General features: G+C 35.7%; 4 protein-coding genes across 4 annotated transcripts; 3 read left to right on the forward strand and 1 right to left on the reverse strand.

Annotated features, from left to right (window-relative positions):
• The first annotated feature begins 2,822 nt into the window (after positions 1-2,822).
• Positions 2,823-5,989, forward strand: LOC125185353 (calmodulin calcium-dependent NAD kinase-like). Its single transcript, XM_048081880.1, has 8 exons — positions 2,823-2,934; positions 3,051-3,233; positions 3,324-3,547; positions 3,629-3,766; positions 4,787-4,921; positions 4,990-5,312; positions 5,381-5,525; positions 5,664-5,989. Exons 1-8 carry the CDS (start codon positions 2,925-2,927, stop codon positions 5,904-5,906), a joined length of 1,401 nt encoding a protein of 466 aa, XP_047937837.1. The 5' UTR covers positions 2,823-2,924; the 3' UTR covers positions 5,907-5,989.
• A 944-nt stretch (positions 5,990-6,933) lies between these two features.
• On the forward strand, positions 6,934-8,535 carry LOC125205945 (40S ribosomal protein S15-4). The gene is made up of 4 exons (XM_048105171.1): positions 6,934-7,084; positions 7,168-7,313; positions 7,738-7,795; positions 8,084-8,535. The coding sequence occupies exons 1-4, from the start codon at positions 7,082-7,084 to the stop codon at positions 8,330-8,332; spliced, it is 456 nt and encodes a 151-aa protein (XP_047961128.1). The 5' UTR covers positions 6,934-7,081; the 3' UTR covers positions 8,333-8,535.
• Positions 8,536-9,828: 1,293 nt separating this feature from the next.
• Positions 9,829-12,110, forward strand: LOC125221672 (DNA-directed RNA polymerase V subunit 7-like). The gene is made up of 3 exons (XM_048123871.1): positions 9,829-9,958; positions 10,649-10,812; positions 11,424-12,110. Exon 3 carries the CDS (start codon positions 11,443-11,445, stop codon positions 11,968-11,970), a length of 528 nt encoding a protein of 175 aa, XP_047979828.1. The 5' UTR covers positions 9,829-9,958; positions 10,649-10,812; positions 11,424-11,442; the 3' UTR covers positions 11,971-12,110.
• Positions 12,111-12,239: 129 nt separating this feature from the next.
• LOC125221667 (CRM-domain containing factor CFM3A, chloroplastic/mitochondrial-like) lies at positions 12,240-16,821 on the reverse strand. The gene is made up of 9 exons (XM_048123864.1): positions 15,702-16,821; positions 14,512-15,082; positions 14,305-14,435; positions 13,781-14,131; positions 13,509-13,665; positions 13,142-13,434; positions 12,961-13,020; positions 12,764-12,850; positions 12,240-12,616 (listed from the first exon to the last, which is right to left on the reverse strand). Exons 1-9 carry the CDS (start codon positions 16,644-16,646, stop codon positions 12,488-12,490), a joined length of 2,724 nt encoding a protein of 907 aa, XP_047979821.1. The 5' UTR covers positions 16,647-16,821; the 3' UTR covers positions 12,240-12,487.
• Positions 16,822-16,948: the final 127 nt, after the last annotated feature.

The raw sequence follows: 16,948 nt of genomic DNA on the forward strand, positions 1-16,948 counted from the left end.
TGAGCATAATTCACGCCATAAGTATCACATTAAGGTGGTGTTCGGATTCGTAGATATAATAAATACTACCAAGATATAATCTAAGATTAAGTTATGGGATTATTTTAATTGAAGGGAATGTCTATGACTAATTATCATATATTTATCCATCTATGATTAAGTTGTGGGATTCAATCTAATGAACCAAATACGCACAATACATATTTAAGCCGGGGATATAATCTTGCTAACCGAACAATAAGCGAATTTAACAACATGTGATTATTCTCTAAGTGCACGTTAATAGTATTACCTTAGCTTTGTGACAAAACAATCAACATTTGAACTAAAAAATAACTAGTCTATTCAGTGCTAGGTGTTGATCGGAGGTTAATCAACTTATAATACCTAATGGCATGGGACTCATCGATCATTAACTAAATGGTCATGAGATCGATCTCTGCCTTTGGGTGTGGAGTAGCCTTAAATCCTTGGATCAGTTGTCCCACCCATCGAAGTGCCTATAAATCAGCGCGGGAATAATCACTGCCCGCCTTTAGATACTCTCGGTAATTACCAAAAAAAAAAAATTTATTATACCTAATAATATTTCATGTCAATGTGTGAAATAAACTAATAATATGTGGCATAAATTTGTATACGGTAAGTGCAATAATGCATATCCATCTCAGAATTAAAAGTTGTTAATAGCAATGATAGTAGTGTCAACCAACCATTCTAAATCACATTACATAGTGCATTCGCGGTCAATTATTAAGCCGTGCACTATATTTTGTTTCCACTTCAACTCTCCTAAACAATGAGTACTTAATGTTAAATAGAATTAAAAATAAATAAAATATTCCAAATTAACTTTGTAATACAATCAATTTTTGGTTTTAATTATTTCTTGGTGGATAGCATGAAACACAATTATTTCAATTAGTCCAGTTGACTTTGTATTCAAAGGACGAGAGAAGACTTTTTCGGTCAATTCCAATTCATAAACACAATGACCGGGTCAACTCAAATTACAAGTCTTCACACTCTCAATTATTTACACAAATTGTTTGAACAATATTATTATTTAAATTCAAACTTGTGTACAATAGAATTTACTAGTACAATACTACATAATTGACTAAATTAAAATTTACTAGTATAATACATGATCTTATAGATGTGGGATTATTTTTATTGACAAGTTATCATTTTTTAGTAAAATATATCTAGTTGTTTTAAAACGTAATTCTAACACGAGAACTGCGGCGAAAACTAATTAATCCAAGTCTTTTTTTATCCAATGAGAATTAATTTCTCTTCTCAAACTTGTCCGAACTGATATATAAATATTCTTGGTCACCATCAACACAAATGCAACGACAACATTTTATATCATATAAAATTGAAACGAAACTATTCAAGTAGAGCTGTTGATAAGGGCATAGAATGTTAAATTAGGTAGGAAATAAAAAATTTGCCAGGGAATTAAATAAAAAAATTACTAGAAATTAGTGGCATATATTCTAGAAGGTTAAATTTCCCTATGTAGCGTTCGCTGTCGACATCACATACTAGATATCTTACCGTCCCACACCACATTAGTGGGAAATTTACGATATTGAGAATTGGCTTCGGTAGTTAAAAAACATTAGTGTTCGTTGATTAATTTTTTTGTAATTTGAAGCAATTATAGTGGGAAATGAGTGGGAAAGTCAGGTTATGAGATACATTGGAAATTAGCTTAGGTAGTTAAATTAACATTAATGTTCGTTGGTTAATTTATTTATAGTTCGAATCAATAAATGTACCACCAACTAGAGATTGTTATCTAGCGTAGTACGTAAAAGAGCACGGTTTTTAGTAACGGTAGTAGTACCATTTTTTTCCGATTAGATCAAAAGATCTCATATCAAATAATGGAATTTAGCCAAAAGATAAAACAACAAAAAATGGCCTAAAGTAAGATCATCGAAAAACTAAACAATAAAAGAGCGAGTAACAATCGATCAAGAAAAAAATAATTTAGTGGAAGCAACATTAGAATATGAGCAAAAAATAAAAGAGAAAGCAATCAAGCAAGGAGTGCGCGATAAGACCTAATAGAGAGGAGACATCCACCAACACAAACACCTACCAAAAAGGTAAAAAGTTGATCGGAAAGGGCGTCAACCTACTACATGCCTAGTGCTCACTGTAGTTTCTTGTTTCCGTTTTCAACCCTCACAATTTCGATGGTACTCTAATTCTCAAATATTCTCCCGATGAGAAAGAGAAACGGGAGCACCATCCGCCAATTCGTGTGCAAAGATGCCAAAACTGAAGTTTTTTCACAAACTTCTGAGCCTTGATCATCATCTTGTTACATGTATTCCATACAGACCATGATTTAACCTAAAAAATGAAATTTATAGACCATAATTTGATATAAAGGGTGATAATCCATAGCTTCTTGTCGAACCGAATGAAAGGAGCAACCGTCTATGAAATGAAGCGTACCTTTGGTTTTTCGGATAAACATACGGATAAGTTCCACCGACCATCAAAATAATGTCATTGACAAACACAACAACGCCCTCGATATAAATTCAAATTTAATATTTTATTATTTAAAAAAATTGACAAAACTCTAGCTAAAAGAAAATTTTAAAATTTACACTCTTGTAGAGTATTTAAATTATGCAACATTTTATGTAAAATATTATGTACAGTATTATCATTTGAATAAATTAATTAAACTGTAGTGTGATCATAAACAAGCACATGGATGTTGATGCCTAATCCCACAAAATGAAATCATTGACTTGATCGACCTCTCACTATATATAACACCACATACACACACTCCATTATGTAAGTGTGGTGAATTAATTCTCCCCACGTCTGTAAAGCTAAAGGTCAAATTAATTTCATCAGACTTTTCCTTCCCACTAATTTAAGTGGCGATGCATCGAGGTAAGCAAAGCCCCCCTTGTTTGACTCCCACTCAATTTCCACACAATTAAATACATACCAATCTTTTCTCTACATATAAAACATCCTTTCAATCCAATTCAATCCACTTTGTGTAGACACTTTGGCCAAAATTGTTGCTGCACACGTGGCAGCTGCCACCGCCGTGGGTCTCGCCGTCATGCATTTCCGCCGCCGCCAATCCGCCCTCTCAAAGGATGATCTCAACCGCCTTGCTCCGATCCTCCACCAGACCGGCTCCGGCCGCCTCGGAAAAATCGAGAAATTTTCCCATTATCTTGGTATTTTACATATACTATAATTTATGTACAAATATAAATATGTCTGATTTATGGTGTTTTAATTTGATTGATTTTATTAATTTTAATCAGCAAGGCAAATTGGATTTGAGGATGAAAAGGAGTGTCCGCAGCTGATTAAATTGGCGTATGAATATCTCAAGAGATCCAAAGGAGTTGATGAAAAAATATATGAGTATTTCTCAAAGCAGCCAAATGCTGAGGATTTGTATGTCAATTTGGTTGAAGAATTTGAAAGATGCATTCTTGGATACTTGGCTTTTCATTGGAGTCATGCCTCCCACTTAATTACTCAGGTTCTATTATTTTTTTTATAGTACTATATGATTTTTATGGAATTTCTCATATTAATGATTTGGAGATTAATTAATGTGCAGATACTGAGCGTTGATTCTGAACAAAAGAGGCTGAAGGAGTTCGTGATGGCAGCAACGAGGTCACTTCACTATTTTTTTATACTTTATTTATTCATTTATACCACCAATTATGGTGGCATGACTAGGACTCACAATAAATAATTATGGTTAGGTGGTGGATTTGAATTCATCCAATTGGATACACGTTTTGGCGATAAATTATTTTAGGAAGAAATGTTGAAATAGAGTTTTTTTTTTTGATAATTTTGGATGATAAAATAGTGGTTTTTTAATCCATTTTGTTAATAGAAGTTATGTATCTTGAAGATAATAGATACAAGCATAATCGGATAACAAATGGAGTATAATCACAATGTGTTATCTGGCTGACACAATTAATATAAAGTGTATTTCTATTGTGATAGATTCAATTATCAAGGGGTCCATATATTTTCTTATAAAACTTAAAAGTTGTAGACCAGGTGACTTTTGCTTTCTACATTTAAAAGTAATTAATTAGATATGTCGATTATTAGGATAAAGATGGATTGGTTTAGTTATATAATTATATATTGATGTTGTTTATCCCATCGAATCATTTAAGTGAATTTTAAGTAATTGTGGGGAATATTCGAGGCTAGACCTAGGGAAAAAGAAAGTATATAAAAAATGCACAAAAGTGGAGTATAATTTTAAGTTTAATGTTTGCAGAGAAAAAATATACTACTTTCCATTAAAAATTATTTTTTTTAATTGTCCCATTAAGAATAAAATCTTTCTTAAAATAGAAACAATATCATCTTTAGTTTTTCATATCTTTTATTTTATTTTCTCATTATTAATTCACAAACAATGCTATATAAAATTACTTACTGAAAAGTATGTTTCATTTATAATAAAATTGGGCTTGGATATGAGTATTATATTATTAAATTTTGAAATGAAATTCAAGATATTGGGCTTGGGAAAAAAAATTTGAGACGCAATTACTTGCATTGGTAAATTTTAAATTATAACAATAGGAAGCAAAAGAAAACGTTTCTAAATAAAGGACAAATTAACTTAATCTTTTGCTTTTTTATGACGCTTTCATTAGCGTCCTCTAATTTTAGTTGGGACACCAACAATGAGAGTGTGTTAATTCGATTGTTCTAATTAACGTTGGATGTGGTCGAATTTTGCAGATCATTCTGGTCGGGAGCAGCAGCGAACGCTGTGGTTGTGGAGGCCGATGCTTTCAAGGAGACAGACGTAATATACCGTGCCTTGAGCTCAAGAGGCCATCATCAAGACATGCTTCAAACAGCTGAACTCGTACGCTTGCTCTTGTTTTAATCATTCGACTTTTTTCAAGAAGATCGCTTACACTTTTCATGCAACAGGTGCACCAATCTTCGACAGACGCTGCATCGTCGCTCCTGGTGACCGCGCTGAACGAAGGGCGGGACGTGATCATGGACGGGACCCTGTCATGGGAGCCGTTTGTCGAGCAGACAATTGAAATGGCGAGGAACGTGCACAAGCACCGGTATAGGATGGGAGTTGGGTACAAGGTTGAGGAGGACGGTACCATCACGGAGAACTATTGGGCTCGTGTGGAAGGCGAGGGAGACAAGGAGACGATGAAGAAGAGGATGAAGCCTTATAGGATTGAGTTAGTGGGAGTTGTGTGTGATCCCTATCTTGCTGTTGTTAGAGGCATAAGGTGAGTTTGATCATTTGCATTTTTCACATTTTTATAGTATGATTTTGAACTTGATGATTCATTTGTAGGAGAGCAATACAAATAGGGAGAGCAGTGAGGGTGAAATCACAGCTGAAATCACACAAGAGATTTGCAAATGCATTTTCAAGATACACTGAGCTTGTTGATAATGCTAGGCTATATTGCACCAACGCGCCCGGAGGCCCTCCCAGGGTAAGCTACCGTTATTTTTCACTCACAATATATCGTCTATTCGCAATACAACAACTTCTTTTGGTGCTGCATTCGACAGTATCTATTTTTAAGGGACGGAGAGAGTACTGAATCGAGTCCTATTGTGATTTTGTGCAGTTGATAGCGTGGAAAGATGGAGATAGCAAATTGTTGGTGGATAGGGATGATATAAAGTGTTTGACAAGGGTGAAAGAGTTGAACGAGGAAGCAGAGTCGATATACGAGCTGTATAAAGATCCGGCCATTATGTATGAAGCTGAGTCAGTTTGGAATGATATAGTGTTGCACTCTGCTAGGGATAGTCTTCAGCTGCAGATTCAAACTGTTGTCAAGAAAATTGAAACCCATGTTTCTTCATGAGATTTTGTGTTTTACTTCATGTTGATCAACTGTATAGGTGTGAGCTGCAGACAAAATCTGTATGAAAGAGTTCTGTTTTCTCTTGCTTTCTCACTTTTTAGGAAGATTCACTTGCAACAAGAATTAGCAACAATGACACTAGCACAAGTGAAATGAAGAATACATAAATCACTAATCATCGCCTAATGCACCCACATTTTCAACCAAATTAAATTAAAGTTGGTTATTTGTTGCAATAGTGTTATCACCTTTGTTATGCATGTGACAAATGATTTTTGAATAATGAAGAAATATTTTAAGGTAAATAGATTAAAAAAAGAGGATATATGATTGGAATGTTGGATATTTTAGTGTAATTGGATTAACTTGATTTATCAGTATTATCATAATGACACATCATATAAGTCTGGAGGTGCGGAGTGCACGCTTATTTGAATTCATTATGATGTTAGATGAACGGGGGTTCGGGGGCAGCGCCCCCGGATAGCGGGGTCCAACGAAGTTGTTGTGTAAGAAATTCATCCGAAAATGTAATTTTTGAAAGTCAAAGGACTAATTTGCAATTTCGGAAATCTTTTGAAAATTAGTTATTTTCAATTTTTTCCCTCCAACATATGCACTGGTTCATCTTCTTCAAAATCTGATCGTTTCTTTTGGTTCTAGACACTTCTCGATCATCAACATATAGAACTTCTGATTTCTCTGAATTGTATCCAATCAAATATTTTATTAGAAACACCAAAATTGATTTGATCTAAAAGTGATTTATCACGACTTTCAGATTATCCGTTTTTTTTTTTCAATAATCTAAATCTCCCTGACATGGAAGAATTTTGGTGATGAAATTGGAGGTATTTTGATAGTGAAGGACATGGAAAAGGTGTATTTATGGAGAAAATTTGGTAAATACTCCTAGTTATTTGGAACATTAAAATAATAGTAGTAGTAGTAAAATTTATAGAATTAACGATTAAAAAAAAAAAAAAAAACTATTGGGCTTCAAGTAAACAACTAAAAATAAATATGGGCTTTGGATTTGGTAACCACATCCCTAACACTCATATAAATTGATTCTCCCTCCAATTTCTCCCCCAATTACGTCCAGGAACCCTAGCTGCGGAGCTCACACTTGCACACACCTTCTCGCTGCAATCCAGAGCTATCCACCGGCAACTATGGTGAATGCAGTATCTCTATCAATCTCCATCACATTCGTTTTGTGCGAATTCAACTTACTCTGCCTTTATGTTGCATCTTTCAGGCGGACGTCGAACCCGAAGTAGCGGCTGGACTGCCGAAGAAGAGAACATTCAAGAAGTTTAGCTTCCGCGGCGTTGATCTCGATTCTCTGCTTGACATGTCGACCGATGACCTCGTCAAGCTTCTCAGTGCCCGCGCCAGAAGGCGGTAGAAACATTATCCTTTTGTTCCTTTCAGTTTCCTGTTGCTTAATTGCTGCGTTTGGTTTATGAATTAGAACTCGATTTTATCTTGCTTGATCACAGAATTCTACTTTTCTGCAAATTGCCTCGCATTCTGCTGGATTGTGACATGGCCTGTTGTTTAGGATGTATTTACTTGCTTATTAGAATTTTCAGCTTATTTTAACATTACTCCGTTTTGTATTTACACCTTTCTTAGTTATCTCCAGATTTAAGTAGACTTGTTTTTCTCTATCTAATCTAGTTTAGTTAGTAGATTACAATGTTAAAATTTATTAAATTCATATTGAGTGTCATGAGCTAATTAAATAAATATAGGGTGTCTCTAATGTAGTTTTTATATTATCTGGAATAAATTTTGATCTTTCATTTGGTTGTTGAATGAGCAGCTTCCAGAGAGGTTTGAAGAGGAAGCCCATGGCCTTGATCAAGAAATTGCGCAAGGCTGTAAGTACTCAAATATTTTATATACTACTTTACTTCCGTCGCTACTTATTCCATTGAATTTTGTGATTGTGCTTTTGGTTTGATCATATCTACACTTTCTTTATGAATTTATGTCTTGCTAGTTGCAACATTAAAACAGAAATTCTTTCCAACAGTTAGTCCTTAATTGGTGCTGTCTTAATAATAGTTTGTTACTCCACTATTGTGATAATCTCGCTAGACATGTTTGTTTAACCTTCAATTGATTTGTCTCATCTATCCTAACTGGTGGAATATCAAAATTTCCAGAAACGTGAAGCCCCAGCAGGTGAGAAGCCCGCCCTAGTGAGAACCCACGTGAGGAACATGATCATTGTTCCCGAGATGATCGGAAGTGTTCTTGGAGTGTACAATGGAAAGACCTTTAACCCCGTTGAAATTAAGCCTGAGATGATCGGGCAATACCTTGCTGAGTTCTCAATCTCATACAAGCCAGTCAAGCACGGTAGGCCCGGTATTGGTGCCACCCACTCCTCTAGATTCATTCCTCTCAAGTAAAAACTCTACATGGTGGATGGTCGAGCAAAGCCTCGAGTGCTTGTGCATTGGCTTGGCTTGCTACTCTGGGCTCTTTAGAGAGTTACATGAGCCATGCTCTGTGGAAAGGGAAAATGTTGCATTTCTGAAGTTTTGTTAGTGTGGTACTATTAGTAAGTTATGCGAATTCTGCATATTGGATTATAGTACTTATTTTCATTGTATTTTTTTTAATTACAGTATAGTATATTTTTAAAAAAATGATGAGCTTATAGACATGTAGTTCGGCCGAAACTGATTTTTAATTTTAGAATGATAATAATTGTAACTAGCTAATATGCATAACCAACTCACTTGAGCAAATAATGATCCTTGAAACAAGTTGCTTTTAACAGGTATTACTATGTATCTGTAGATATAATGATATTTTCTTATTTTTCCTTTAAAATTTAAGTTAGAACATAACATAATATGTTTAAAATAAAGAGAAAAAGATAATTATGTAAACACAACTATATCATAGTATATAAAAATAATTAGTATATTGATTTATGAAATTGTTTTATAATACACCCTATATTTTTAGTATAATTGATAATTTTAAACTATGACATGATAAAAATATTATAGACTGCCTGATCGTGTCACAACTTAATTGCTATTGATTTCAACATTAATATGGTATAATAGAAAAAGATTTAGGGAAGATAAAACCCTAATCTTAGATTTAAAAATAGTTTAATAAATTACTTCAAAAATAAATGAATTAAAAAAAGAAATGTAAAAATCGGATTAAAGAAATGAAATTAAAAACAAACAATTAAATAGAAAGGATAATATTGTAAAGTTATTGGAGTATTAAATGAGCTATTTGAATCATTAATAGTCATATAATCAAACTTACTAAAATTTTATTTTATGGCCAGTCATAATGTGGCTGCATAGCATTACCCTGTTTTCAACGATAGATGTTTCTTGAAAACTATTTAATGTCCAACATTGTATTGAAATTTAGAGATGATTTCATAGCATTATAAGATAATTTCCAACATTGTATCTCTGTAGCAAGATAATTTCAGTTTAAGTCGAATTCAAATATTAAGAGAAGACTCATCTAATTGTATTTTGCCAACATCTCATATATAATGACTCATGAAAACGCCGAAGCAAATACAATTTGATAGATAAAAATCATAAATGTCAAAATACACATTATTTCATAAAACTCGTGCCCCACTTAATACGAATAGACAATATCTAAATCATTTCCATTAACAAGAAAACGACAACTAAACGATCTAAACCTACTTAGAAAAGAGCTAAACTATAGCGATTTATAAAACAAACTTTAATTAAAAAATTTCCAAAATTCAAAAAAAGAAAATTTATCAAAAAAAAATGTAAAAATGATCAGAAAATATGAATGTTGATGTATTTTTTATTTAAAAGAGGGAAAAAATACACAATATATAACCTTATAAATTAAAAAGAATAAATAAATAAATGTAACTCGGAATCCCCTGTGTATGTGTAAAGTGGTGAAAATTGAAATTCGATCCTTTTTGGGTAAAAATAACGAAGAAGAGAGAAGCTCAAAATCTGCCCTCATTCCTCAACAAGTCGATTCTTCATTCTTCTACTCAACAGGTTTCACTATTCAATTAATGCTATTGATTATATTCTCCGACTTGCTTGAATTCTTTAACTCTCTGTTTAATTCAATTTTCATTTATAATATGTAACGCAATTTGGTTTAACCCCAATTATGCATACCCTCTCTCTCTCAATCCAAGCATGCAAGGAAGGGCATTAGATGCAGTTTACCAAATGTGCTAATTCACCATTCAATTTTATATGCGTGAAAGTAGTTTAATGCGATTTACTGATTTTTATATAAATCAATTGTAACAAGACCTAGAAGATACTGAAATTTTGTGCTTATGATGATCACCGGGAGTCGTATCACTAAAAGAAATTAAAAGTTTAGTTTTTTGTGCAATTTGTTGATTTTGGAACAGAGGATTTTAGTTGTGATCACTACTAGACTGTTACTCGTGCCTGCTGCTTAAGTCAAATTTATACGAAATGAATGGAGCGAGGATCGACTAATTTGTAAGGAATAATGCGTATTCGAGCTCACATGCTGCTGTTTTTAGCTTGCTTTTCCTCCTGTCTCGATTTTCATGTTTTGTATACTCCTATATTTTGTAGTTCTTGAAGTATTTGGGTGCTCTAATGGTTACTTTTGTATATATCTTATTCAAAAACATGAAAATATCCTATAGTTAGTTGTGTTAGATGTGTAGAAAGTGAATATCCTATGTTTTATTGTATTAGATGCGTAAAAACTTGAAGAGAGCCTTGGGATGCCTCAGTGCCTGGAGAATCAGTTTCTAGTTGGATTTGCTGCAAGATTACCCAGTTTTTAGTTGGATTCTGCAACATTACCGAATCGGTTTTTTATCCACCTGAGTTGAGACAATTTGCTCCCCCTCTTCAAGGTCAGCATATTAGAAATATTTGCAGCTTGTTTGTATTGCCATCTTTCTTGTTTATTCATTCTTGGGATTTTTCTGTGAATTTGTAGTTTACTCATGTGTTCTATACTTCTATTAATGTAGTTTGTTATTGTCCATGATGTTTGAATTTCTTTTTCACTGTTAAATTATCAGGAAATTTCAAAGCACTTGAGTAATTAGAAGAAATCTCAGATTTTGTTACCTAGAATCAGAAGTCGCCCTATCCTGCTGATTACTCTAGCAGACCTTTTCACTAAATAATTTGAGGAGTCGGTGTAGTATGCTATTGATTGCCATTTCCTACTAATAATTTCCTGTAATTATAGGAATATCTTTCCCAATTCTGCACCAGCAAGGTCTCACCACCATCCATTATTTGTTTCCTTGGTCAAATTCATAATTCATGTCACTTTAGTGCACATCCTCATAGTCATATTCAACTTCTACTGTACTAGGATCTATTGGCACCAATGAACACGTGCTGCTATTACATTTTTTCTCTCTGATGATAGCTCTCATTATTTAGAAGGACTACAATTTTGGTTTCATTGGTAAATGGTACTAATAGTTCTGACGTTCAACTGTCGTGACAGGTGCTTTGAGGTGAAAAAAATGTTTCTTAAAACACAGTTGTCTTGGAACGTGTTAGTTCCTGCTGAGAACCTCGATACTGAAGGACTGATGCTCCAGAGGGCCATATTGACTCGCCTCCTGGATGACTTTGCTACAAAGAAGGCTGTTAAAGATATAGGTTACTTCATTGCCGTAACCACTTTGGACCGCATTGGCGAGGGATTAATCAGCCAGCAGTCTGGGGCCCTCCTATTCCCAGTGGATTTCAGTTGCATAACATTCAAGATCCTCCCAGGCGAGACCCTGGAAGGCGTTGTCCACAAGGTTCTGAAACATGGCATCTTCTTAAGATGCGGGCCTGCTGAGAAGGTATACATCTCTCACCACAAGATGGCTGGCTATGAGTATGTTCCCGGAGAGAACCCGTGCTTTGTGAATGACAAGCAATTGAAGATCGAAAATGGCACGTTGGTGCGAGTTACGGTGATTGCTGAGAGATATGATGAGGATGAGAAAGATTTTCGAGCCCTTGTCAGCCTGGAAGGTGACTTTCTCGGGCCTGTGTAATCTGCAACTTCTTAGCATAAGTATATCTGTGTGCCGATTGTGGTGGAATGTTGTCCAGACAGTCTGAGCTTCTGAGCTAACACCTCCGATATGTATCAACTTGTTCATCATGTTTAATGAGTTTCATTTGACCTCTCCAACAGCATTTCAATTTCGACTGAGTTTACTATTTATTCACCCCTTATTAGAAGTCTCCTTTGCTTTTGAGATGAATTCTAATAAATTAATTGAATGTCAAAATGTGTGAATGGAATGTGTTTTCGAGCATCAAGATGAAATGCAGTATAATTCCATTTATAAAAAACTTGTATACATTCACACAGCTCGAGATAGCAGTGTTGTTATCTTCAATCCGATATCTAAGAACATCTAATATCGAGGTTTGGTTGCATCAAACCTGCGCACGAAGAGCCAAGTACATACTACATATCGAGGATTCGTTGCATCAAACTTGCGCACATCTCTTCATTCGTTCAATTTTCCCATTATAAACAGTAACCACTGCTGTCATTGCTGATCATACCTCTGCACTTTCTATTTCTACTTCATCTTCAAAACCATAAGGAAAATTTGTTTCTGAATACACTTCGTCATTTTCTTCAACCGCGCCATCTGAGGTGTCTAGATAACTCTCATCCCCTTCCTCCTGTAAAAGTTCCAAAATCAAATCAGGAAACATTTTTTTATACAAGCACAAGAAAAAATCTATCATGTTATCTAAGTCTATAAAATCTATATTTTCTGTTAATTCTGTTGAGAATCTTGAATTTTACAAAGAAAATAAAGAATCTACCTCACTGTCATCTTCAGAAGGGTAAGCTGATTCCAGTTTATTGTATAGTTCTTCATCTCCTTGGTCTTTAATAGCAGCCATTTGTTCCTACAATCACCAAATAATGGTTTTGACACAAATTACTCTCTACAATCCACTAAAACAAGTATAGTAACCGACCCAATTTGATACAGATAATAAGCAAAAAAGCTACATACAATTTCACTTCTTAGTTCCCTCACTCTTGTTTGCAAGGTTGCTATATGGTTTATGAGGGCCTGCAAGAAAATGCAACGTACATGTCAATTACAATATGCATCACACTGTGAGGGTAGACAACGATGACGTCTACTGGAATGGACATAATGTGCTAGAAAGTTGAACAAACAAAGTGGGTACCTGACTCCTTTGAAGTTCAATTGAACGTGCCAAAGCTTTCCTTTTCGTCAACAAGTTCTTAGGCCGCAGCAATGGTGGCCTTTTGTACTCCCTGCCCCGGAAAACAACTATTGCATATCCTTTGGATATTTTATCTACGGAAACCAAGATACCACCACTCTCAGCTTCAAGAGCTAGTGCAATATTCTTGACCTCCTCAAAGTTTGGAGCCTTAACAATGATCTTCACTAATTCCCGATATTTCCAGTGCAAGTGCATGTTCTCCACTGTGCCGCCAAAAACTCCACGCCTCCCTGAAATGAGACTATTTGACAAAAATGCCCACATATGAAACCAAAATGCATAGTATAGTAGACATTTTATTTACCCAGTAGTAAAAAGGCTTTCATCCTTAAACCAAGCTTCCGGAACATAAACCTTTCTTCATCGGTGAGACTTTCAGGGTCATCTGCTTGATCGGCTGGAGATAAAGACTCCTCCACCTTTGACAAGGCTCGCTCAGCTTTCTGTAGCCTTCTTTCAGCCTGTTTAGAGAAGCTTCAAGTCATTCAAAACATTTTTTTCTTAAACTTATCCATCCATTAATAATCATGTTATTGGTGCAAAATACTACTTAGTTGCCCAGAAGACGAGACTTACATAAGCAAGCTTATTGTCCAGCTTCCTCACAAGGTTGGCGTGTCGCAACAATTCTGCTTCTCTCATCACCTTCTCCTTATCTTCATCATCCAGTTGTTTTCCCCATCTATTGTCTAAATCTAGAGTTTCTTTAAGTGTACCCGCAAATCCAGATTCCTCAATCTGTTCAAAACGTGGTGTGAAAAAGGGTGAGGCTCGCAACCGTGCTTGTTCTTCTTCATCCTGTAAAGCCTTTGCTAATCTCTCCTGTTCCAGCAATGCTTCAGAGATATCTGGTGCCAAAAAGTCTTTCCCTCTGTAATAAACAAGGAAGTCCTTGTTTCTTGAGAGCAGCATACCTCCAGTTAATCTCTGTATCAGGTAGCATGTTGTTATCCATATTCTAAAATAATTAAATCTACCTCAATTTTTGTCAGTTTCTTGAAATCAAGCAAGTGATAAGAGTATCTCTCTTGGTTGTTTAGCTTGTTATTTACAACTCTAAATATATGGGCAACTAAACTAAATTGGCCTATTTGGGATACCTTGAGATCTTCTGCCATTCTCTCACTGGTTGTTAGCTGAACCCCACGTTTAAGAGCAATTTTTGCTATCGAACTTCTTTCCCATAGCTTGACCATGGCTGCAGCCAATCCTTGTTGCTGCCTGCTTCTTCCTGCAGATTGCAAATCATCAATAGTATAGCGATAATCTTTATCATAGAATGTCTAATTTCCTTCAGCATTGCTTACCTACTGCAAAATGTGGTGGCAGCACTCTAGCAAGCCTCCGCAGAGAAGTCGCCTCCCTCATTGTAAGTGTCGATCTCACACCATAGGGAAGTAATCTAAAGGGGGGCTTGTAACCAGGGACAACACCTGGGAGCAAATCCGCATCCACCGGAAGTGGACCCTCACCTGGCCAATCTTCATACCTTGGGCCAAGGCTGTCTAATAACTTGTCCACTTCATCTTCATATTTCACTTCAGATGATGTTTCAGACGTTGTATCATCCGGTTTCATGATGCTTGATCCTTCTGCTTGAGCAACATCCGGCTTCATGGTGCTTGATCGTTCTGCTTGAGCAGCATCCAGCTTCATGATGTTTGATTGTTCTGCTTGAGCAGCATCCTTGTTAGCTAAAGGAATGAGGTTGGAAAAATCCCGACTGGTCTTCTCAGTGGTAGGTAGAGACTTTTGAGGTGATTCATGCCTTTTATATATCTTTTTCTTCATCTTTTGTGTGGGATCCTCGTAAGTCACGCCTCTATAAACTGAAACGGAGGTCCCAGATCTCCAAATAACCAATCCACCAGTTTTTCTCTAAGCAAAAAGAATACAATGTCAACTAGAATGACTAATATTGATTTACTTTCACAACTCCGAAAGAACTCTATTAAAGGTAGAATTATACCGGCTATTATTAAGTCTAGTACCAGATACGAGGTTACAACGGTGCTTGAGCATATTATTCCAAGAGTTACTAAATCCAAAATACTACCTTTACAAGACTAATCAGGAGAATAGAATACAAGAAGTGACAGTTATGAAATAAAGCAGCATGACTACACCTTACCTTTAGAACTTAAAAATGAAGAATTGCGGAATACAATGACACTAGTTTTTCCTGCTCTAAGAACAATATAACTTCTAAGTAAGAGACTTAAGGATTTCCATAATTTGCAGAATGCAGACTATTATCATATTTATATTCAAATCCTAGTGTCCATACCCTGAGACATTACTGTAAACCATTCAAAATCATTGCATTGTGAGTTGATGATCAATAAATACTTAGTTTCAAAACAAGAAATGAAAATCAATAAATCACTTCAGTTACATCCTTGAAACTACATTTTACACAGTTATCACACCAAAATAGAGTTACCATCAACAGTGAAATATAAAGGATACCGAAAAATGTTGAGCTAGAAAAGCTCACCTCCAAAATCTCGTGCACACGTTTCATATTGAGCGCAGGAGGCCCTTCAATCTTCAACCTTACAACCTCAGATGTTTTCCACTTCTCGCGAATCGTCTCCACAACCTGCTGCGTCACCCCTGCTCCAGTAACCCTTGTTTTATTCTTTACCTTAAGAGCCAAATTCCTCAGCCTATTTAGCTCTGAGTTAGGAAGAGTCATCTCTGCCAAACTACGGTTCTTTCGACTATCCAAAGTCCTCTTTGGCACATTCGAAGTATTCTTCTCCCAAGGGAAACTCACCTCCCCATTACCACCCATAGATGCACTCTCATCCCCAAAAGGGAACTCTTTCGAAAATCCACCCCTAGTATTAGGCAACAATCCTTCCTCAACATAGAATATATCCTCAACAGATCCCTTTTCAATTACATTCTTCTTGCCATTCTCCTCACTAACATCATCCATGTATCCAAACTTCTTCAACTTTTCAACAATCCTCTGCATTGTACTACCACCAGTACTAGTACTAGTGCCCTCTTCGGCATCCGAGCTCGAAGCATCCCCTCTATTCCTATAATTCATCACTGCCTGAGGTCTCCTCCCACCAATTGTCTCACCTCTTACATTCCAATTATCAAACCAAGAACTACCAGATGAAATTACTCTACTACTACTACTAATACTAGGCTTTGAGCTCGAATCTTCCCAAGATAAACCGACCCTACCATTGTTCTTCTGCAAAAGATTGAATCTTTTGCGAGGATTTTTCCTCGGTGTAAAATCTGAGCTGCTTCTGTGATGAATTGCACAGAAAAATTGTTTCTTGGCGGGAATGAAAGAAGTGGGATTGGAGAGACTTAGGGTTTTTCTTAGATGGAATTTGCAGGATGAGCTCTGCAATGAATCCATCAAGAAGGTAGGCTGTGGGCAGAATTGGTAGGTGGGCACCACCGAAATTCTCATTTTCTACGCACATACGAAACAAGACATGAAAATTGAGCTTGTTTTTTTAACAGAAGTTTGGTGCAATGCAGTGTGGTGTGTGAAGAGAAGATGGAGACGACGTCAGACGGCGCCGGTGGCAGAGGTGGTGGTGTATGTGTGGGTGGAAAAGAGAGATGAGGTTTAGGATGATGAGACACCAAGGGTAATATTCACAAATTATTTGTAGTAATTTTTCTATTTTCACATTTATGGTTTTCAAATTCATTACTATTTTACTACCTATTAATATATCATTTAAATAGTAAATATTAATCAAATGG

The sequence above is a fragment of the Salvia hispanica genome, chromosome 1, assembly GCF_023119035.1.
Source record: "Salvia hispanica cultivar TCC Black 2014 chromosome 1, UniMelb_Shisp_WGS_1.0, whole genome shotgun sequence".
NCBI lineage: Eukaryota > Viridiplantae > Streptophyta > Magnoliopsida > Lamiales > Lamiaceae > Salvia > Salvia hispanica.

What these genes read in the sequence shown, in the direction of transcription:
- LOC125185353 (XM_048081880.1), top strand. An exon ending in CCTCCCACTTAATTACTCAG is followed by an intron (nt 3,548 to 3,628) that starts GTTCTATTATTT and finishes ATTAATGTGCAG; the next exon opens with ATACTGAGCGTTGATTCTGA. An exon ending in GCTGTTGTTAGAGGCATAAG is followed by an intron (nt 5,313 to 5,380) that starts GTGAGTTTGATC and finishes ATTCATTTGTAG; the next exon opens with GAGAGCAATACAAATAGGGA.
- LOC125205945 (XM_048105171.1), top strand. An exon ending in AGTGCCCGCGCCAGAAGGCG is followed by an intron (nt 7,314 to 7,737) that starts GTAGAAACATTA and finishes TTGAATGAGCAG; the next exon opens with CTTCCAGAGAGGTTTGAAGA. An exon ending in TCAAGAAATTGCGCAAGGCT is followed by an intron (nt 7,796 to 8,083) that starts GTAAGTACTCAA and finishes CAAAATTTCCAG; the next exon opens with AAACGTGAAGCCCCAGCAGG.
- LOC125221672 (XM_048123871.1), top strand. Translation starts at nt 11,443, where the DNA reads ATGTTTCTTAAAACACAGTTGTCTTGGAACGTGTTAGTTCCTGCTGAG.
- LOC125221667 (XM_048123864.1), bottom strand. Translation starts at nt 16,646, where the DNA reads ATGAGAATTTCGGTGGTGCCCACCTACCAATTCTGCCCACAGCCTACC. An exon ending in GTGTGCACGAGATTTTGGAG is followed by an intron (nt 15,083 to 15,701) that starts GTGAGCTTTTCT and finishes CTTTTTGCTTAG; the next exon opens with AGAAAAACTGGTGGATTGGT. An exon ending in TGGACAATAAGCTTGCTTAT is followed by an intron (nt 13,666 to 13,780) that starts GTAAGTCTCGTC and finishes TTCTCTAAACAG; the next exon opens with GCTGAAAGAAGGCTACAGAA.